The sequence below is a fragment of the Pteropus medius genome, unplaced genomic scaffold, assembly GCF_902729225.1.
Source record: "Pteropus medius unplaced genomic scaffold, Ma_sr-lr_union100, whole genome shotgun sequence".
Classification (NCBI taxonomy): Eukaryota; Metazoa; Chordata; class Mammalia; order Chiroptera; family Pteropodidae; genus Pteropus; species Pteropus medius.
The window spans coordinates 1,368,356-1,391,920 of record NW_024356336.1 but is presented as its reverse complement, the minus strand read 5'-3'; the positions used below and the strand labels follow the sequence as shown (position 1 = coordinate 1,391,920).

At 46.1% G+C, this 23,565-nt stretch overlaps 1 protein-coding gene across 5 annotated transcripts in view; it reads left to right on the top strand.

Moving 5' to 3' along the window:
• WSCD2 (WSC domain containing 2) overlaps window positions 1–23,565 on the top strand; it is a 99,424-nt gene that overhangs the window by 60,228 nt on the left and 15,631 nt on the right. For 4 of the 5 annotated variants that reach the window (XM_039861778.1, XM_039861775.1, XM_039861776.1 and 1 more), the window contains exons 3-8: window positions 1,953–2,067; window positions 5,692–5,876; window positions 11,935–11,988; window positions 15,501–15,622; window positions 17,487–17,661; window positions 22,721–22,885. In XM_039861778.1, the coding sequence (XP_039717712.1) occupies window positions 1,953–2,067; window positions 5,692–5,876; window positions 11,935–11,988; window positions 15,501–15,622; window positions 17,487–17,661; window positions 22,721–22,885 (816 nt within the window). The remainder of the gene's footprint in view (window positions 1–1,952; window positions 2,068–5,691; window positions 5,877–11,934; window positions 11,989–15,500; window positions 15,623–17,486; window positions 17,662–22,720; window positions 22,886–23,565) is intronic. The other variant, XM_039861777.1, reaches the window with a different exon arrangement.

Here is a 23,565-nt window from a genome sequence, read left to right as displayed (position 1 = left end):
CCCTCCCTCTATCCCTCCCTCTCTCTCCCCTATCCTTCTTTCCCACCCTCCTGCTCCCTCTTTCTCGTGCTGCCATCCTACAATTCATTCTTGAACACTATCCTCTAGTGAGCTATTGAACTGAAGTTGATGTGAAACCTTCACCAACATGGCCCATGGATGTTCTCTTTCCTAGCTCAGGTGTGAACAGCATCCATGCCCCAGGACACAGGGTGTGATAACATCTGTGACAGGAGGGACATACCTTGTTGAAGAAGCACAATGGCAAAACGTGAGCTTCTCCAGAGCTGTTACCATCTGATGTGCCTGCTCCAGGGAGGCGATGTTTCTTTTAAAAATGAACTGTTTCTTAGTAGACCAAATCACCTCTGTCTTATGCATGAAATTCAAGGTGATGGAGGTCAAGGCACATCTCCAGAAGGGCTGACAAATCCTGCATTTAGCAGGGTGACATTATGGGGCACAATGTAATGAGCCTGCATCCTCTGCTAGACCCTGCTCTATACCACGAGTGAGGAGGGAAAGAAGCCCACAGTTCAAATAGACAGCAGCCTAGCCAGGGAACGTGATCAAGTGGCATTTGCCTCAAGCATTCCCCGTGCGAGCTGTTTCATGCCAAGGGCTGGCTGGATCCTCAGTCCTACCTTCAGTTACTCCCAAGTGGAATAGGGGAAAGAGTGCTGGTTTGGGGTCCCCTAGACCTGGATTTAAATCTTTGTTCTGCCATCAGCTGCCACTTCACCTTTCTGGTCCTCTGTTCAGTCACCTAAGAAAAGAGTGTGAGCATGCCAGTGCATTGCACTTCACGTGGGTCATCACCAAGATCTCCAGAGTTAAGAAGCAGCAAGCAGTAGTTCAGAACATAGGCCATACATATGCTGTGTTTCCTTGGACAAGTGACTTAACCTCTTTGGGCCTCAGTTTCTTCTTCTATATAAAAGGGCAATAATAGGACTTATCGCATAGGATTTGTAGTAAAGGTTCGATGTTTGGTAAATAGCAATTCTCACACATAAAGATGGCACTTGGCAAAGTTCATGTCCAAGTGAATAATAATTTTAAGAATATATGGGAAAAAAACTTTATAAAGTGCCATCTTTATGTGTGAGAATTGCTATTTACCATGAAGTAAAAAAATATATTTACTATTTAAAAACAAAACAAAACAAAGTATGGATTAAAATTGGATAGTTGTTTTACATAATTTAAATTTTTCCTTTAAATGGAAATACTCACCTTGGCCCACAATATAGGCAAACTGTATAGTACTTACACAGCACCGTGAATGGCCAGTTTCTTATTCCACTCATCTGACTTTGTGCCTGCTCTATGCAAGACACTTTGGTAGAAGCATTCGCACAAATCATTTCATTTTAAATACCTTACTGGGTTGGTATTTTCATACGCACCATGAAGAAAACTAGGCCTCACAGAGGTCGACCAGCCTAAACACACTAAGCCAGTGCTAGAACGTAACAAAAGTGTGATGAATACCCAAACATTGAGATATCCAAGTCCATTGTTCCTCCCAAGAAAAAGTAAATATCTTAAGGCATCTTGTAGAAATGATAACGTGCTGCCAGATGTCAAACTCCTGAGAGCTGCGTTAATATGAGTCTCATCTGCTTGGTGCTTAGATAATGAGCTTGGCTTGGGTTCTTTTGCCCAGTCGTCGACAGTAGAGCCCAAGGTTTTGACCTTAACCCTGGCCACAGAAGCGGCTCCTCCTCTACTCTGCTGGCCTCCAGGACCACTGAACTCCACTGCCCTTATGGAGCAGGTTTAGCCAATGCACATGACTTTCAGTCTCTCTTGTTTCTGCTTTTCTGCTCAGAGGAAGGAATTGGTACCAAAAGGTCAACAAGGCCGCATAGCCAGAGGCACACTGGTTACTCCTGTAACTCTTTCAGCTTTGTCCCCAGACATATCTGACTTTTCTCCTCTCTCCCAAGCCAAGTACATCGGCTGCTACCTGGATGACACCCAGAGTCGGGCCCTGAGAGGAGTATCCTTTTTCGACTACAAAAAGATGACCATCTTCCGTTGCCAGGACAACTGTGCAGAACGGTAGGGCCCCGACGTCCCAGGCTCCATTCATTTCAGACCCCTTCCTTCAGGTTCTTGCCTGTAGCGTTTCTTCCTTTTCCATGGAAGGATGTAGTGGAAGATGAGGACATGGCCACAAGGAAAGGGTGATGCAAGGGTGTGTGTGTGTGTGTGTGTGTGTGTACCTATGCATGCAAATGAGCAAGATTGTTCTGGAGTTGGTCTATGGAGGTTTGTGATTATACAATTAAGACTGTGCCTAGGAGTGAATTTGCAGTGTACAGTATGCAGGGGCAGCTGGTTATATCTGTGAGCTTAATGCCAATACATAGGTATCTTCAAACAGGAGTGGCTGTCTGTGCAGGAGTCTGCGTAAATATGTGGGCAAGGGTCGAGAATTTTGCTTGTGTTTGGGAAAAGCACAACTGAGTGTTTGTGGGTATGCATGTATGAGTCTGTGAGTAGAGGTTTGTGAGATGTCCTGGGAAAGGTGAGGTGGGAGCCCAGGTATCAGGAGTATTCGTTTCATGGTTTCTCAGTAGAGAAATTCCTGGTTTTTCTCCCAGGGAAAAAACACTCACCTGTATAGACCATGTTTTCTAATCTAAGAAGAAAATGATATTTTGGATTAGAATATGCACTGGGAAGGAAGCTGACTTTCCAAGAGTGGATAAGGCTCTAAAGAACTCATGAGAAAGGACAGGACCTTTGGTCCAGGCCTGGGCACCAGCACTGCTGCCCTGGGGGCACCAGGGGGCTAAGCTGACTGTCTCCTCTCCTTGTGTCCTGGGTCCCTTGACCTGTGGTGGCTTGTGAAGAGGCCTCTAACACATTCACCTTCAGACTCTAGCTGGCTGGCTCTGGAGGCCACAGGCTTTAAAGGACCTTGGCTCCATGGCCGAAGTTGAAATGGGCAAGTGGGTGACCAAGAGACTCTTCCCTCTGCCCCTGATTGAGAAACCCTATCTCTTCTATAATCAACTTCCTGAGTGTCCACCACTGAAGTCCTGAGCCCAGGACCCTCTCCAGTTTGGGAAAGATTCTAAGCCTTGATGATATCAATTCGTTAATATATTTATCGAACTGTAGGGAAACAGGTGAATTCCTCAAAGTTTCTGTCCTCATAGAACTCACAGCCTAGACAGGAAGACAGGTGACTAAACAGGAAAGGGAAGGTTAGCGAGACAAGGGTTGAGGTGGAATAAATAGAAGATTGTGGAAATGAACTAGAGGCCCCCAGTCTGCCTGGAGTGTCAGGAGAGACTTCTCAGAGGAGGAGACAGCCAAAGTGAGCTTCAGAAGACAAGTCAGAGCAACTCATGTAATTCAGTTCAGTTCAGCAAATATTTATTGGCTACCCACATGTGCTTCCAGGTGCTGAAGATGCAGAGATGAGTCTGCCACAGCCCTGCCCTCAGCGGACTCTTTAGGGAGACAGAGGCATGAACAGGCTTGGACAATAGAATAGCAACAGCTTACACTTGGGTGCTTGCTCTGTGCCAGGACCTGTTCTCAGCACTTTGCAAATGTTAACTCTTTAAGCCCCACAAGACCCTCTATGAGTCTGGAACATTATGATTCATGTTCTACAGATGAAGGAACCAGAATATGGAGATTCCAAGTGTGAGGGGTGTTGGGCTGGGAGTGCCTTATGATGTGCGGGGCAGATGTGAAGGAACGGAGGGCTCCACATGGAGAGCTCAGGAAGAGTTATAAAGGTGAAATCTTGAGCTGGGTTTTGGAGGATGAATAGGAGTTTCTTAGGTAGTCACAGTAGGGCAGAAATAACAGCATGCTCAATATTTAGTGAACACTAATCATATGCCAGGCATCAACCAAAGATGGAGGTGAACATGACCCCACAGGGTCACTGCCCTCTTGGAGATGACATTTTAGAGCAGGAGACAGGCAATTTACAAGGGAAATAAAAAAATAAACAAGATAATTTTCAATGTGATAAGAGCTGTAAGAAAATAAAACAGGGTGGTAAGAGGGAGCCAGGTAGGAGGGGTGACATTAGACGGGTGGTCAAGGAAGCCTTCTCTAGGCAGGATACTTTGAGCTTAGACACGGAAGGCAAGAAGAAACCAACCACTTTAGGGGCAAAGTTAGAGTTCCAGGCAGAGAACAGCAAGGATAAAGGCTCTGAGGCAGGAACAAGCTTAGCATATTGAAGAATCAGAAAGCCCATGACTATGGCAGAGTCGGCAGAGGGAGGAACGGAATGATGAGAGATAAGAATGAAGAGGTGGGGGGAGTGCAAAAGTGAGGGGACCAGATGATCTAGAATGGGGGCTCTCAACCCAGAGTGTACATCAGTATCACCGGGCATCTTTCAAAACATTGCTGGCCCCCACCCTCACTTTCTGATTCAGCAGGGTTTGGGGGGAGGCCTGAGAATTTGCATTTTTAACAAGTTCCCAGGTGACACAGATGCTACTGGTCCTAGGACTATGATTGGAGCATCATTGCTGTAATTTTCACTCCCAGCTGCACATTACACCCGGGAAACTTTAAAAACTCTCGCCGCCCACATCCCACCTGAGCCAGAAAATGGGACCCAGGTGTGGCATTTAAATATATGTTCCCCAGGTGATTCTAACAGCCATCGAGGTTAAAGATCCACTGATAGAAGGGTTTGTAAGCCAAGCTGAGCTATCTGGATATTTCCTGAGAGCAGGGAAAGCCACTGGGGTGAGAGAGAGAAATGGGAAGTGATCTGTTTTAATTTTATGAGAGGTTCTTCTGGCAAAGGTGACAGCAGTGAGGTCAGGGTCAATAGTCCAATAGCTGGGATGTGTGGAGGTATGAGTCTGGGTGGGTCTGTCTCTCCAGCCGGCCCCCCGGAAGTCCAGAGTGAAGTGTGGACTGGCAGTTCCCATTGGTTCCACCTTGTGTGACCAGTGTTCTGCTGAGGCTCCCTGGGGAGCCCTCATGGTTCTAGAGAATGCCTCCCAGGCCCCATGAGCAAAAGGGCTAAACTGGGCTTGCCTGCTCCCCTCCCTCCACTCCCATCCCCCGAAGCCAGAGCAAGCAACACCCTTTCTATCTGTTTACAGAATGGGTGTCCACTAAGAGTCCTTTTTAGGAAAAGATTCCACGACTGTGGGGGAAAAAAAAAAGGAGTCAAAAACCTTACCGTGCCTGGATTATTTTTTGTTTTAGGGGAAGGAATTTTTTACTTGGCTGGATAAGCAACTTTAGTTTTGCCATCTTCCAAAGGGGAACGAGAGTCTCTGCCTCCTCCCCTAGTTCCAGCTTCTCTCACAGAGCACCATTCCTGAGGGATGCTTCCTGGAATAAAGGGGCTGGATTCTGGAGATGTGTTTGGCTCATGACTCTAGACAAGGAAGAGCAAAAGGGGGGGCGGGGGGCCCCACAGAATGTGAGGGGTGCGTGTGCGTAAAGCATGTGCCATGTGCTGAAGGTGTATAAGACGTGGGTGTCAGTATGGACATGATGTGTCTATGTGGATAGGTGCATGGGGGTGTAAGTCTTTAGACATGGATGAAGGCAGGTGGGTGGTCCCTGGGGGTCCTGGTCCCAGAGCCCTCCCATCCCCCAGGTCTCCACTCTGGGCGAGTTTCTGTGTCCCTGGGCTCTTGGTGGTGGCCGCTGCCCTGGCCTGACAGCAGCCTCCCCCAGGGGTTACCTGTATGCTGGCCTGGAGTTCGGCGCCGAGTGCTACTGTGGCCACAAGATCCAGGCAACAAACGTGAGCGAGGCAGAGTGCGACATGGAGTGCAAGGGCGAGAGGGGCAGTGTGTGCGGTGGTGCCAACCGCCTCTCCGTCTACCGGCTGCAGCTGGCCCAGGAGTCGGCCCGCAGGTGTACGTGAGTCGGCCCTTGCTCCTCTCTGTGACTCCTCCCTTGGCCAGCCGGCCACAGCCCTCACCTACCTGAACACCTGCCCTACACTTTCCATGGCTCCCCATCACTCCAATGCCCTCGGCTGGCCTCCAAGACCGCCACAGTCCTTCCTCAGCCTCGCCTCCCAGCCCGCCCCATGCAGAGCCCTCGGCTCCAGCTACTTGGAATGTTTCCAAATACCCTTTCCTGTCCCCTCCTGAGCTGCCTCCTAGACCACCCACAACCCTCATTTGCACCCATCTTCCTCCTTAACAAACTGAACTAGAGCCTGAGCTCGGCCTGTCCTTCCTGATTTTCTGAAAGCAGGTTGTCTCTAACGATGATGAAGATGACAATAACAGTGAAAGCAGCAAATAATGCATCCTTTTCTAAGTGCCTTATACAGAACGAGTCCATCCAGTTCTCACACTGGCTCTTAAAATCGGCACTATTATTTGCCTACTCTCATTTTACAGATGAGGAAACAGAGGCTTAATGCCACACAGACAGCAGAGGATTTAAATCAGCTTCAGCACCTACATCTTTAATGGTCCCATAGAGAGAATTTATTCCTTGCTTGGCAGTACTTAAGTCGTGTTGAAAACTCTCCAGTTTCCAAAATGAGGGAGTAAAGGGGATGAGTAGGAGAGGACAGGAACTGGCCCTCTTCTGTGGATAGTGTCCCATTGTCCCCTCTCTGGTGTTTAATAGCAGTTAATATCTGTATCAGGAATCTGCTGTGTATCAGGCACTGTGCTAAGCCCACTGCAGACCCAAACTCATTTACCTTTCCTACCACCTTTTCAGGCAGGAATGTTAGTGTTATGAATTATCCCCATTTTACAGTGAGGAAACCAAGGTTTAAGGAATTTAAGTAAACCTGCCCAAGGCCACACAGTCTAGGTAAAGGTGACCTTCTGACGTACATAAAAAGCTTATGGCTTTGACAAAAGATGGAGGGCTGAGGTTCCTCCTGGTTACCTTTCTGATGCAGCCCAGAGGCAGGGACAGGAATCCACAACCAGGTCTCTAACCTTGGGCCCAGTCTTCCCAAACTTGAATGTGCCAGTGAACCCCAGGGTTCACTGCACTTATTAAAATGCAGATTCTGATTCAGCAGGTTAGGATGGGATTCTTTATTTCTAAGGAGCTCCCAGATGATGCTGAGCTATTGGTCCAGGGACCACACTTAGAGTAATAAGGCCTTAGATCTCAGTGGAGCAGACAAGTTCCCCCTGGGATGTAGGCCTGCCCATACAGGTGGATTTAGCAGAACTTAATGCAATGCCTGTCTTCATCCAGAGAGAGGCCTCTTCCATCTGAACATCATTGTTTATAAAACTTTATCATCAGTTTGCTTGCTAATGTGTTCTGTTTTTCAAATGCCATATTTTTGAAGCCCCATTCAAGCTTTGTTCTTCGATAGGGTCAAGCATGCTTCCAATTTTCAAAGGGGCTGATTTCTGCAAGCAGATGCCCCATCCACTTCCCCATGCATCTGAAGGCCCAGGCTGGACGGTCTGAAGGCCTAGGCAGAGGACAGAGGTAGTGTGTGAAATCCAGGTTGGAGAAAGTTCACACAATGAGTTCCTGGTTTGGCCATTAGGGTAATGAGGTTTTAATTTGATAGCAGATTTATCATCCTCATCACTTTTATGCCAATATTTATGGGTTGGGTTTTTTTTTTTAATTTTTATAAAAATTTATTTGATCCAAACAGAGGATACACTTGGAAGAAAGTTCTCAACAAATTGAAAAAAATGCTTCCAATATTTATGTTATTTTGATGAGGACTTTGACTATCTGAAGAGATGACTTAGAGCCATGGGTATTTTGAGAGAAAGTTGATGCCACTGAAACATCCTAGTCGATGAGTATGAGCAAGCTAACAAGAATTATGTATGTCATGAGCCAGATATTAGCCAGATGCCTTTTCGATTAATGTTTAAATTAGCTAGATAATATGAACATTCTCATTCTCATTCTCTCTCTCCCCACCCCCACACACACCCCTGAGATCACCTATTATAATAATACTCTCGTGGACCATCAAAAACTTTTCAACCAGGTGAAATATACGTCTCAACAAAGACCATTATACCTGTTGTAGTAAGGTGTGTTTTGCTCTTGTAGCAGGAGAGGGCTGAGTGGTTGCTGGTGAGCAGCCCCTGAGGTGTCTAGTGGAGAGACAGGACCAAGACTAGTAGGATCTGTTGAAGCATGGGGAATATATACCCAAGACTGTGAGAGTTCTGTCTGTAGACGCCAAGGGAGCAACATTTGAGCTGAATCTTAACTCTGAGGTTTCTGGGTGAAAGAGAGAGCCAAGTATTCCAGCCATGAGCAAAAGTCCAGGGTCAGCAAAGTTCGTGTGTTAAATGCCATATTGGAAGTACCTTCCTTGCTGATGTCCCACTTTACAGTTTTAGAAACTGATGCCCAGAGAGCAGAAGTGGCTAAATTGAGCCTCCTAGAGAAAGAGGGCTGTTGGATTAGGGCCTTGAAAGATGCACGGGATTTTGCCTGGTGTAGAAGAGGAGGATATCTAGACTCATGACAAGTTGCTAAGCAGTGGGGGAGAAATCTAGGCAAAGGAAATCAAGTATGCAAAACCCAGAGGTAACTTCAGGAAATGATGGGCAGGCATGATTTTTCCAAGGCCTCTTAGGGACTGAGCATGGGCTAGAACCCAGGTCTCTGACTCCTAGTTCAGGTGCCCGGTCACTACAGTGCTGTAGGCACCTTGACCTCTTGTATTGGATACAGGACCTCATCTCCTCTTTTGGAGGGGAACATCTTGGCTCTAGCTTCACTCCTTCCTTCCCTGACCCCTGATCTCTCCTCTGCCTTGTTTCCTGACTCTAAACGATACAGAATCTCCAATGCTTTTGCTCTGACCCAGTGGCACCCCTGGCTTCCCATTCCTAGGATCTAATTTATACACCAATGCATGAGAAAGGGAGGCTTCCAAGTCACTGGCACATGACACTAGCCTATATTTCATCAGTCAGAGAAATGAACAAGCCCTCGAGGAAGCAGGTAGAATGGAAACCAGATTCCATTTGTAGAGTCATTAGTTGATATTAACACTGAGTCCTAATTGTGTTTCCCTGAGCAGTGGCATAGAACTCTTAATGATTGTGACAATTCAAAGGAGGTATCTTCGAAGCAGATGGGGGACCTCCGCCTTGTGTAGGGAGCCAGCTATGTGTTTCTGAGGTGCTGGAATGCTCCTACAGTAGCGAGAGCATTAAAAGGTTGGCAGAGCAAATGTCTGCAGGCACCCTGCTATTCAGCCTTGACATAGACTCTCAGGCACATGGACTCTTCGCCCTTGTTACAAAAGAACTGAGAAATGGACTTCCTTCTTGGTTGGATTACATTTTTCACAGCACTTTGCTAAATGCGTCAGCGAGTGTAGCTCTCCTCCCAGGGGCAGAGACCTGCCAGATTTGGGAACATTATGACTTTATAGGATGTTGAAAGGAATTCCATTTGCCTGAAAGATTCTTGCAGGATTTGTGTTGCAAGGTTCATTAGAATGACGCGGAACATATACATGTCAGTCCTGTGGGTGGCTATCCATGGTGCTGATCATCCTTTTGTGCTGCCTAAAGCACCCATGACCGCACACCAACCTCTCTCAGGGTCCAGCACTTTTCCTCTTGTTTCTTCCATTCTATTTTGGTGAAAATATTATGAAGCTTACACTATCACTGAAAAAATATGTCATTGACTTACGGTTCACAATTCACATGTTTGTGTACTGTTGTGAGTTCTGGCAACTTTTTTATCTTGAAAGTTCGAAGAGGAATTTTTTTTCAGTGCTTGTGCTTTATGCTCACTGATACTCCATTCTAACCACTTCTGCTGAGGGGAGACTCAGATGATCATGGAAAGTCACATTTTGTTGGATAGACCATGTCTAGCTCCTTCTTTGCCAGGCCTACAGGCCTCTCCGTGCCCTTGATATATGTCTGGGACTCCTGAATTTTATAATTCACATGGGCCTTCATGAATTATGCTGTATAGAACCAAAGAAATGGTAGTTAGAAGTTTTTTCTCCTTCTGAATCAAGATAGGGACAAGTTGGTTTGCTCTTCTCCCCTAAGAAAATCCAGGAAGGCTCTGGGAGCAATGTGGATTTTAAAATCAGGCAGATGTTTGTATGCCAGCTCTCTCACTTACTTGCTATGTTGACTTTAGCCAAGTCGTGTATTTTCTCTGAGCCTCAGGTGCCTCATCTGTAAAATAGGGACAATTCCAACCATAGTCTGTGCGATTACTATGACCACACAGTGAGATAAAATCGAGAAAGGACCTAGCACAGTGCCTGTTTATGGAGCATTTGTGATGCCCCTTCTTCCTAATAAGAAAACTCCTCAATTTACTCAGAGCAGCACCCAGTTCAAGCTATTTGAATTTCCTACAGCCAGCAGGAGACTTTGATGATGCCTAAAAATGGCTGGTTTGAATTCTCTTTGGACAGTTAGGCTCTTCTGTGTAATTCAATCTCTCCCTGATTATCGGTAGCTGTTAACAGCTCCCAGCTCACTGCCTTTCTTCCTCACTGCATCTTTAATGCAGTAGAGCTTGGCCTAATTACCTGGGGGAAGGCGGGGTGGGGGTGGCGGCCTCTTTCAAACCGAGGGGAACTCTTCCACGCCTGCCTTTAAGCTGATGCCTGATGACATTTACCTCATTTTTGTGAAGCCCCAGAACAAAGAGATGATAGGACTTCAGAGATACTTGCAGCTGGTTCCGGGCTGTCCCTCATATGCCCCCAGCAAAGAGAGTTGATGAACAGTCGCTCTTCTTGCCTCTTGCTAATAAAAACCCCAAGCTGCTGAGGTCACGCACCATCTCAGCTAGGCTGGCAAAGAAGAGCTGACATTGTCAGAATGTGGGGCATGGGATTTTGTGATCCTTGGACCCCTACTGTACAGTATGAGAGGGTTTCTGGGAAATTCAGGTGGCTGGCATGGGGTCTCTGGAGCTCAACCATGTTAGAATTGGGCAGGCCTCCTGCAGAATAGCAGAGAGGTGGGAAACTAGGATGTGATGTCAAACAAGATTGGGGTCAAATCTCAACTCTGCTCCCCATTAGCTGTGTGACCTGGAAAAGTGATCGAATCTCATTATGTCCCAAGGTCTCTGCCTGCAAAACAGGGTAACAGTACCATCTACCTCATAGGCTGCTGTGAGGATTAATTGAGATACAATATGCGTAACATACTTAGCACTAATGACACACAGTAAACAGCTGATAATACCATTGTTGTTATCCTTTAGTCGTGTTGGTCATCAGGAAGACACTACTTGGGGTCACTGTTATTGCCCATGGGCTGTGTACTGCACAACCCTAGGGAGCACCATTCTCACAGACTATGGGCACTGAAGAACAGTGATCCTGAACTCCATGCAGGATTTCCCTTGTGGATTAAAAATACTCAAAGATCCAAGATGTTGTAAGCTGGGTTTCCCCACAGACAAAGATGTGAACCTTGGTTTGCTTGGGAGGTGACCTCAGGATGCACCTGTAGGGTAGTAGAAAAGTGAGACAGGGAAAGGAAGGAGCCAATACAAAGTCCTTTATGAAGCAGGTCACTACTGAGGACAACTGAAGCTTAATCCCACTGGGAAACCCTAGGTGGAGACCATGCTTCAGAGGTATCCCACAGAAGGGGTGAGAAACTGTAGTGTTTATCTTCCTTCTGTACTCATCATTGGCTGAAACTGGCTCTGAGGGAGATTAACTCCCTGCAGGTTTAGCCCATGCCTCACAGACCCAAGGCAGAGTCCTAGGTGTTTACTATAGGTCACTGTCAGCCTATATGGGGATGGTGAGTGCCGGGAGTACGTTGATGGGGCACTGACAGCTCTACTACATAGGATTTAGCCATCCTTCACCTGTCATGGACAAGTGATGGAGAAAGAAGCAGGAAGAGAGACTGACTGAACCCTGGTTAGGTCTCAAGTACTGTGAATGCCACCACATGGACCTCCACCCCATGCTGATATGATGATCCCCATTCACAGATGAGGAAACTAAGGCTCAGGAAGTGAAGACGCCTGCCAGGGACACACAGCTAAGTAAGTGGTGACCCAGGTCTGTCTGAATTTAAAACCAATGCCTTTTCCACTGGATACCAGAGCTCTTTGCAAACAAGAAGGTATCTACCCGCTGCTGTGAAAGTCTGAAATTCTTCATATTGCAGTGGAGTGTTAGGATGCCTGAAGAATCCAGGTTGGCCACTTCTCTTTCATTTTCAGACATAAACAATGAGAGAGCCTCTCACCACTGATGGGGAGAACCAGGTGACCCATTTTATAGATGGAGGAAATAAGGGTAGAAGGAGGATTAAGTGTCTTGGCCACCATGCATGTCCTCAGTGACCTGGTCACCAAGACATAATGGAGATCAATCTTCAGAGAGAAATGGCCTTTAAAGTGCTCCCCTAGATCCCTGGGAGTCCTCTGTGACCTTGTGGTTTCCTCCCAAAAGCAGATTGGGCAGGACTATAGGAAAACCCCACATCCAACAGGTCAACTGCTCCTGAAACTGACTTCCCAAACCTGTTCCCATCCCAACCCCCACCCCCAGCACACAAAGTGGCCAAAGAGAGACTCCCAGCAGTAGCTCCTGATCCCTCTCTGGCCCTTTAAGACCTCTGAAACCCTCACCTTATTTGGTATTCAGGGCACTCAGCTCAGTCCTTCTCTCCTGTCTGGGAGGATCAGGGACTCATTAGCAGATGCTTAAATGTCAATGGGAGACCAACCTCAGCAGAGCTGGGCTTATGGAGTCCTCCTTCCTCTTCCCACCCTTGCAGTCTGGCTTCCTGACATCCAGGAGGCAGAAGAAAAATCCCATCGGGAGATGCCAGGGTGAGGACTCAACTTCCTCCTTCCCTTCCTTTGCGTGTAAGGAGATAGACAGACTCACAGACCTTTGCCTGTCCCTTCCACTGCAGTCACAGCTCACAACACTCATTCATGTCTGTCTTTGAATGATCCACCCAATATTCATGTCTCCATTTTAGAAATGAGAGCACTGAAGCTCCAAAAGAGAGGAAACTTGCCCAGGGTCAAAGGGTGAGGAAGGGTGGAGCTGCCAATGGGCGCCCTGTCGAGGAGAGCTGCCTGTTTGACAGGTGTAGACACGCATTCCAGGGAGAAGCAAAGTCGGGACCAGAGCTCGCATCTGCTGGCCACTGGTCTTCTGAGAGCAAGGCCAACATCTCATTGCTCTGTGTCCAGAGTTGGCCTCCAGCTGAGTTTTCTGATTAAGTGAAGGTTTGCCCACATTGTTTCAGGCCTCCCACCTCATTGCTATACATCTTTAGTTTAAATAGGTGACTCCCCTCCCTGCCTTCGCTTTGTATGGCACCTTCTGTGAGCATCATTACATCTTCCTCAGGGTGGCTGATGAACTTACGGGGCTTCCCTCTGAGCACCCCCGGCCATGGGACAGGAGAATGTCCCGTGTTTCCCCACAGGGCACTAGTGGCATTTGGGTTATATGGTTTCTCATTGGAAGGTGGTAGGCGGTCCTATACAGAAGAGATTCACTGTGTAGTCTAACCCCCACTCCCCACCATTTATATGTGGGGAAACTGAGGTCTGGAGGACAACACAGTGAGTCAGCAGCCTCCTGACCATTCCAGCCACCACCACAATTGCCTCTGCTTCTCATTACCCTGGAGCCAGAGATGGGGAAAGTGGAGGAGATAGCACTGAATGTGTGCAAGCCTGCGGCACATTCTGGAAATTAGCCGTTTAATCAAATTCCAGATTTCTTCTTAGTCTGCTAGACTGGCCTCCTCAATGAACAACTGGAGGCTACTGGGTGCCAGGTGGTACAAGTCATCACTAAGGTACCTTTGGCCGCTGAAAAGTAAAATTATCATTCCTAAACATCCTTTTCCCTTCTCTCTCTCTCTCTCTCTCTCTCTCTCTCTCTCTCTCTCTCTATATATATATATATATATATATATATATATATATATGTATATGTATTATTGTATATATATATGTGTGTGTGTGTGTATGTATATGTATATATACACACACACATTACACATACATATATATGTATATATATATATATATATATACACATACATATACACAAATGCTAAAAAAGTGATTTTATACTATACATACACCCAGATACAGATATAGATGAAGGTATGTGGTTTTGCAACTTGCTTCACTTTTCCCCAAGGGTTAACATTTTGTTTCTGTGTTAATCCTCAGTGAGTTTTTTGCTAATGGCAGGTCCTCAGGTTTGTCACATAATTTCCCCTCTCTGAGCCCTGTTTCCTCTCATCTGTAAAATGAGAGTTGACTACAGACCTTGCAGAATTTCCAGGAAGATCAATGAGATGATGTTTGTAAAGTCCTCAGCAGAGTGGATCACACATAGTAGGTGCTCAGTAAATGCACCTATTTAGTTCTCCTGGTTTTGACTCATGATGCACCAACCATGTTGAAAGCTGTGCTTCTAGAAAGGTATATACAACTTAAATTTGAGAACAACCAAACCCAGTTTTAAATGGGCCTCATCAGTCTTTCAATAGATTTGATAGGCCACTTTCTAAAATTTTATCTTTTTTTATGTCTTTAAATATGTCTTTAAAAAACACATATTCTCTGTAGAAAACGTTAGAAATATTTTACAAAAAGATGGAAATAGAAATTGCCTGTAATCTTACTCTATCAGTCAAGAGTTCTCCAAAGAAACAGAACCAGGAGGAAATTAGATGGATAGATGATAGAGAGATAGAAAATAAGAGGTATTTATATTTACTTAAGGAATTGGCTCACACAATTGTAGAAGCTGTTAAATATGAAATCTATAGGTCAGAGCAACAGGCTGGCAACGCATGCAAGAGTTAATGCTGCAGTCTTAACTCCTTAATTCCTCAGGCAGAATCCCTTTCTCTCTGGGGTGTGCCCATTTCATGTGGCACACCCTCCTCAGTTTTGCTCTTAAGGCCTTCAACTGATTGGATGAGGCCCACCCACTTCTTAGAAGGAAATCTTTGTCTCCTTGAAGTCAACAATTGGGAAATTTCCAAATTAGGTTATCATAAAGGGAATTCCTCTGACAGATCAGTCCCTCTTAGCCTGGAGGTGCTCAGCATTGTGTGGGCAGAAACTCCTGAGGTCCAGGGTTTCCCCTAAGGCCCAGGATGATAGGAAGAGAGGGGCACCCTGGTGCTGTGAGCGGGGATAGGACTGCCCTGGGCCCTTTGCTTCCCTTGATCCTCAAGATCATCAGACACTTAGCCCTCTCCTGGTGAGATGTGAAAATCCTTCCTGGTATCTCTCATCTTCCTGCATGGGGCATTGCCATCACTGAGAAGGAGGTCCAGAGACATAGTAATGCTGACACAGAAAAGGGGATAATGTGGCCCAGCAAAAACATCTCAGTGACCTGACAAAGATGCCAGGATTGAGGAAAACATCGCATTATCTAGCTGGTTAAGTCTCCACTCTAGTTCACTGTGTGATTGTAGGCAAGACTCTTGCCTTTGGGCTTCTTCAGAAAGTGGTCCTTGCAGCCTGGATCTAAACTCCTTTTCCCTCTGGCTCTCCAGATGGAAGCGCAGTCTTCCGAGGCTGCTTCCACAAGCCCAACAACCTCTCCCTGGCCTTGCCCGTGACAGCCGCCATGCTGAACATGTCTGTAGACAAGTGTGTGGACCTCTGCACAGAGAAGGTGAGCCCAGGGAACACTGGAGTGGGACAGTGTGGAACAGCTGGAGGAACAAGATGCTTGGCTGGAGAGGGAGGTTTTACTATGATCCATTTCATGTGGATCCAAGGAGTAGGAGTTAACACACAGGGTTGATTTCTCCCTCTCTCTCTCTGAGGACACATGTTTGTTCCAATAGTGAGGAATGCCCAGTGATGAAAGTGACATTGGAACTAGGCCTAAAAGCATGAGTAGAAAATTGCCAAATGAAGACAAAAATGATCCCACCTTGGGACAAAGTGAGTTCCCCATCCCTGGAGGTGTGCAAGCCAAGGCAGGGCAGGAGTGCTGTCCAGAACTTTGGGTGTTGGATAGTAATTGGACTGGATGATCTGTGGGTCCTTTCTCAGCCTGAGATCCTTGATGGCTGAGTGTGTATACTTCCTCCCTAGCCAGACAGTGAACTCCACAACTGCCACACAGGCTGTACCTTAAACATTTTGTATCACTCTTCACCCCCCTCCCCCCCCAAAAAAACTCATCACAGAGCTAGGCATATTACTAGCATTCAGTGGGCAGGAAACTGCTCTCTTCCAGCTTTCTCTGATCTTCTTAGGGGCCAAAGGAGAGAAACTGAGGAGATTAAGTGGGCAGGGGTACAAAGCTGCTTGTGCCAAATGGTGGAGGGTCTGTGATTTATAATGTCACAGAAGGCTATAATATATGTCACCAGTTAGAAAACATCTTTAGTCGTGGCCCAAGCTGACCCATCTGCACATCGGCATTCATCACGTGCACGCTCTCTCTCTCTCTCCCTCTCCCTCTCTCCTCTTCAGTTAGGAGCTACAGTTCATATTTAATATCTGTTAAGAAAGAAACCAAACCTACTCTGGCAAAGATCTCCAGATTTAGCCATGTAGGTGCAACCTTGTTTGTTACCAGATTATTCCCAGATGAGCTATGGGGGAGATATTCAGGACTGTGAGTCTGGAACAGAAGCAGATTGGACAAGGGACAGTCCATTGCCTTCCAACTCCCAGATCCATCCTGCTCCCACTTAGCTATTCCATGGAACAAATAAAGCAATTAGGAGCCACTCTCCCAACAAAGACTGGATGCATGTAGGTCCCCATATCTTCTTTTGCTTAAAAGAACAAATTCAAAAAGCTTTTCCCAAAGCGTGGGCTTTTTCTCACTGTCAGACCAGGGGCATTGATTGTGGTGGATTACACACCATGAGAAAGGCATTTCTTTTTCAGTTTTCTTTCAAGTCCTCCAAGAGAAAGCTTCATTTCAGTGCTAAACTGTCTTTAACACTCCTCTACCCTCAACTGATTTCTCTTTTGCAGGAAAAATGGAGTGGACCCTTCCTCAGAGTCTTGGCAGGCAGTGTGCCTTAGTTCAAATTTAATTACATTGTTTTGTTTCTATAGCATTTGCATTTACAGTATGAAAATGTATGGAAGTCCTACTTTTCCACAGTACTACTTGTGGGAGTGATGTAAAGTGTTTTTTGTCATTTAAATCTCAAAAGGTGAGTTGACTTAAAGGAAACAAATCAATAAATAGTAATATAGGAAAACAAAAAAAAAGAAAATGGTAACTATATAAAGAGATGGGTATGTTAATTAGCTTGATTGTGTGCTTAATTCACAATATATACAGATATCAAGACATCAAGTTGTACGCCTTAAATATATACAGTTTTTATTTGTTAATTATACCTCGGTAAAGCTAGAAAAATATAATAGGGCAGGAAGTACACAAATGAGGCACGATCATAACAGTAGGGTTCACTGCTGGGGGACCCTCAAGTTGGAGAGAGCGGTGGAGAGTCTGGGCAGTCCAGGGATTTAGCGACTCTCTTCCTCTCTCACTCTATCCCTAGGAGTACCCGCTGGCAGCCCTTGCAGGCACCGCCTGCCACTGTGGCTTTCCCACCACGAGATTCCCCCTCCACGAAAGAGAAGACGAACAGCTCTGTGCCCAGAAGTGCAGCGCAGAAGAGTTTGAGAGCTGCGGGACTCCCACTTACTTCATTGTGTACCAGACGCAGGTCCAAGGTAAGCCAGGCCTCCCCCAGCAGACCCCCAGATGTTTCCCCAATGGCCTCCTTTCCAGAGGTTCCCTAGTCAGTCCACTCACACAGTCCATACTATGCAGGGCAGAGGGCAGAGGGCAGAGGGCAGGGCTAGTGAACTTGGCCAGGCTTAAAGATCCTGGACAGGCAACAGGAGAGCCTCGAACAAGGGGCGTGGGTTCTAAAGACCCTCATCTCTATCCCTCATATTGAGGACCCACCCCGCTTGTGGCTCTTTTCTTGAAATGGAGGTGTTGAGATTAAGTGAGAGAACACCTGGGCTGGAAGTGGGAGACTTGGGTCTATAACACAGACCTACTGCATGATCCTGGACCAGTCACTTTTCCTTTCTGAGCCTCAGTTTCTCCATCTGTAAAATGCAGCTGTAAACTGTTGACCTCCAGAGGTCAATTCTAAGATTCTTCTTCTCCATCTCAGTGATCCTTGCCACTTCTACCACACTCATGGTTTATCTCTTCTTCTGTCTCTTGGGGCTATCAGATTGTGATAATTATTGTGGAGGGGTGGGGGTGACAGCACTTAAGGTTTCTCAAGGACTTTCTTTGTGCTAGACTCACGTGGCGTCCTTTGTTTACATTTTCTCACTGAGTCCCTTCAGCTCTCCTTTGAGGGAGGCAGTCATTATGCCTACTTTCCAGGTAGAGAATATGAGGCTCCGAACAGTTAAGGTCACAGTGTCGATAAAATTTCTAGACGAAAATCTTTTCTCCTGATGGAGGCATCATAAAAGACGGGTGGCACTTGGAGAGGTGCCTTGCTAGGACACTCAGCCCAAAGGAAACCTTTGAAAGATTACCCAATATCTGAAAACACTGACCACTGACTATGCACTATTCTTATGCCAGGCTTCACCTCATTTAATAATGTAAAGCCTACAGTGAGCCTGTGATCAGGGCAATATAATCACCATTTTAGAGACGGGAGAAGCAAGACTGAGTGAGATTGGGAACTGGCCACAATTACACATCTACGAGAGTGATTTGCTTTCAGGTCTCTGACTCCAAAGCCCCTGCTAGAAACCTCTGTCCGCAGTGTAAAGAACACTCCCCAGACCCTCTGAACGTTGGAGAGCAAAGAAAACACCATTGGAACCAGGCTGTCATGTCAGGTGGAGCACTGGACAGGCACAACCATTTTCAGGAAAATTGGTGCCTAAAAGCCAGCCCATGTTCTGCCTGTCATACTGTGCACCCTGAATGGCAGCACATCTGCCCAGAGGAAGGGGAGAGTGCCTTATTCTGATCTTCACAAGATGCTGTAAGAGCTAGTGGCAGCCCCACCAATAGCCCATCCCCTGTTTGGCATGAAAGGTGGCCAACTGTTGCTGCTTCCTTGGCAGCTGAAGTCCTGCTAAGAGCCCAGTGTGTGGGTGCATGGTTTGCAAGTGCAGCCCTTGACTCTGTTTACATTCCAGTGAGGAAGGATGAGCGTTTGTTAGTTTTCAAGACGTGTTAGTCTGTGCAGAACTGTGTTGTTCCAGCCTCGGGGAAGAGTTATGCACAGATTAATTATCCCATGACCATGAACAGCTTTGATGTAGGCAGAATGGACACTGGAGCCTTTTTAATAGCTGACAAAGAGCCCCTGATTGATGAGTTTGCTCATTCCCAGTACCCTGCCCCCAGGCCATTACTGCTCATCAGTTTTTCCATGTCATGCCTATAGTCCCTACACACTGGGGATTTTTGAGAGTCATGTAGTTCATCAGGCTGCCAAGAGCCTGATCCTTTATGGCTGCCATTTATTAAGCACCTACTATGTGCTAAGCCCTGATGGTCTTGCCAGGAACTAAATAATTATTGAGCACTAACTGTGTGCCAGGTACTGTCTAAACTCTTTAGACTAGATTAACTCATCTAATCTTCACAATAGCCCAATGACAGAGGTGTTGTTGTTATTACCATTTTACAAATGAGGCTACTTGGTACAGAGAGGTTGAGTAGCTCAGCCAGAGTCACATAGCTTGGGTAGGACATGGCTGGGATTCAAACCCAGGTAGTCTGGGGTCCTGAGACTGCACTCTTAAACCAGTTTTTTAATATATACCACAAATATCTTACATGCATTACCCATTTAATCCTGTAAGGTTTTAGCCCAATTTTACAGGTGAGGAAGCAGGCTCAGAGAGGTGAAGTGCCTTGTTCAATGTCACACAGCTAAGCCATGACAATCCTGGATTGAAACCCAGGTCAGTCTGATTCCAAAGCTATACACAATACTGGCTCCAGCATCTACTTCTATTTGTGGAACTGAAGAGACAAATAAACTTTCTTTCTAGTGCTGAAAACATCCAGCCTCTACCTAGGAGTTGGTCTTGGCCTCTCAGGCAGTATTGGAATGAAGAATTCTGTTTTCTGGGGAAGCTGAGGGGCTAGGTTCTTTCTCTCTCCCAACATCTTATTATGAAAAAATAAGAAACCTCCAGAAAATTTTGAAAGCATTACACAGTGAACACCCATATACTCATCCCATAGATTTTACATTTCTCAACTTTTTTTTTATGTTTACTTTATCATACATTTCTCCATTCTTATTTTTGATGCATTTCAAAGTAAGTTGCAAACATCATTATACCTCAGTGTGCATATAATTAATTACGATTCAGTATTTGCTTACGATTTTTCAAAGTAACATTTACATAGAGCAGAATACATAAATTTTAAGGGTACTGGGTCATTCACGCCCCTATCAAAATAGAAAACGTAACCATACTCTAGAAAGTTTTACATTTAGGCTCCTTTTTGCAGTGTGTTCCCATGAACATCATTGCTAGACACCAGTTAGCTTCAATAAAGACAAAGACTGGTTAATTTTTTCAAAGGCTGCTCTTCCCTGAACAAACAGATTAAACATTGCATAGTGGGAGGAGAGCTAGGTCTCTGGCTGGTAGCCACAGTTGATTGGCACTCACAGGGTGTGAGCCCTGTGCTAACATTCAACACACATTCTCGCGATTAACCCTCCTAACCACCCTGGGATGTGATTGCTGTCAATAGTCCCATTTTACAGGTGAGGAAACTGAGGCTCAGATCTATTATCTTCCAAGGTCACGCAGCAAGTAGTTGACAGAATTGGAATTTAAATCTAGGAGTTCACACTTCTTCTCTGAAAGACTGTTTTAAGAAATCGGTGTAATCAAAGTAAGATTTCATTAACGACAGATGATGGAGAATAGAAAATACTGGGGTCCAATCTTGGAAGGAATTATAAGAAAGGCAGAGTGATGGGTAGTATCAGATGTTGCTGCGTAGTCCAGTGAGGTGAGGCTGGGTTGATCACTGGGTGGTCACTGGCGACTGGTTTCATGCAGTGAGCAGGGAGGAGCCCAGAGTAGCAGGAGTTGGAAGCAAGTAGGAGAAAATAGATTAGGGGGTGTGGACAGCTCTGCCAGAAGTATGACTGGGAATGGGGTAAGAAGAGATAGTGGGTGGTTGGAGGGGGATTTTTTAAAAGATAGAGCTATTTGTTCATGTTCGAATGCTCATGTGAAGGAGCCAACCGAGAGAGAGAAGATACAGGGGAGTAGATGAAGCAAGGAGATTGGAGAGGAAATAGGAGATGGAGTGGAGACACTAAAGCAGAGGTTGATCCTCTCTTCCATGGAAATAGCAGGGAAGGAGGAGAGGGTGGAATGTGGAACAGTCTAGTGAGCTCAAAGGACAGGGCAGACGAAAGAGGTTTGCCAGCTTTCCCTTTGCGGTAAACAAGGATGGAGGTCATTGGCCCAGATGAAGAAGCATGGCTGGGACCAAAACTCCAGGATTCTCTCTTCATCCTTTTCCACTGTGAAGTCCCCTATACTGGGCGTCCCCTCAGCTTCCCTTATATCTTTAAGGACCAGAAGAAATCACCACTGTTCCGTCATAGCTCCAGGAGGAGTTCTAGTGGGAGGTGCTGAGGCACATACTGTTCATGAGTAGTAGCATCCTCAGGTCGCTGTAAAGGCAGAGAATCAAGAGTATCAGGATGGTACTCGCCTGCCCCAATGCATTTTACAGATGTGGAAGTTGAGGGCTAGAAAAAAATACTAACTACCCCTTTTGAGCACTTTAGTGTGTTAATATATTACATACATTATTTCATTTAATCCTTACAAAAGCCCTACAAAGTAGATATTACTGTTATCCACCTAGTCATTCAACCACCAGTGTGTCAATCTATCCACCCATCCACCCATCTGTCACCCACCCATTTGTCACCCACTCATTCATCTGCTCACTCATCTACCCATCCATCCATCTGTCCCTCCATCCATGCAAGTAACATTTATTATCCCTACTATATGCCAGATATTATGGAAAACACTGGGGAATCATCGAAGAACAATACGGGCAGGGTTTCTGACTAAACAAATAATTTATTGAATTACAGTTGTGATAAACGACATGAAGGAGATGGACATAGTACACTAATGATAGACCAGGTAGTCAGGGAAGGAAGAAGGTACCAATTCAGCAGAATGTGGAAAGATAAGAAGCAGCCTACCTGGAAATGGCAGGTAGGAGGCAATGAAGACTAAGGGAAAAGCATGTCTGAAGATGCCGAGTTGGGAAGGAATAGGGCACAGATGAGGTAGCTGGCAGGTGCGGGGTGAGAGGGAGCGAGTGGGTGGGATGAGCCTGGGAGGATGCAAGGGCCACGCTACACAGGGCTGGGAAGCTAAGATAGGAACCTTGGACTGGATCTCATGTAGATGAACATCATTTGAGAGGTTTAATCTGGAGAGTATGAGAAAGGAACTGAGTGCCAGGGGAAACTGAGGCCGTAAAGACTCATCCTCTTAGCTGACTTTTATTAAATCCCTAATATGGGCTCATCCCTTTTTGTACATTATCTCATTTAACCCTCACATCAACTCCATGAGGGAGGAACCATTTCCTCTGTTTTACAGGTGGGGAAACTGAGGCCCAGAAGGGATTTCATCATGTGAACTGGGTCGCGTGGCTGGGCAGTGGCAGGGGTGGTGCTCACACCCAAGCTCCACCCGTCCCTGCCCCCTGTTTGTGTCCTGAACTTTGCAGATAACCGCTGCATGGACAGAAGATTTCTCCCAGCCAAGTCCAAGCAGCTCATCGCTCTGGCCAGCTTCCCAGGTGCTGGCAACACATGGGCTCGCCACCTCATCGAGCTGGCTACTGGCTTCTACACTGGCAGCTACTACTTTGACGGTTCTCTCTACAACAAAGGTGAGGAGGCATAGGGAGCAGATTGGACCCACTAGGAGGACATGGGAATACCCTTCCTGAGCACCTACTATGTGCCACCAAGCTTACCTAGGCATGTTTATTAAGACCTACTAAGTGTTTGGTACCTTCTCTTACATCCCAGCATCATGTCCTGGGTACATCACCTACATCTGTTCAATAATAGACATTTATCAAACACCTACTGTGCACCTGGTACCTTCCCTTCACTTAAATCACCACAAATGTTCCTTGAGCACCCACTGTGTGCAGGTACCTTACCACAGACATTTGCTGACCAGTAACTTTATGTTGTACGCAGAGGTCAAATAACTATGTTTACTTTGGGGACATATTATTGAGTATCTACTACTATTCGCCAGATATCTTATCTACATTTACATCAGTGATAATCGTGCAGGTGCTTTATTTTCACTCCATTTCATAGATGTTTCCTGAGCACTGCTATGTTTTGTTGCACTTCCTAAGCTTGATTTCCCAATAGGCATTTATGAAGTGCCAACTGTGTGCCAGGCACTTCGTGTCGTTTCGGATTGCCACAGATATTCTTTTGGCCCCCAACTAGGTGCCAAGAGCTGTGTCAGGTTCTCCATTTTTATGTAACTCTGCACAGTAAACTTAGAAGGCAGGATGATGGTACCATTTCCCAGATATGAAAACTG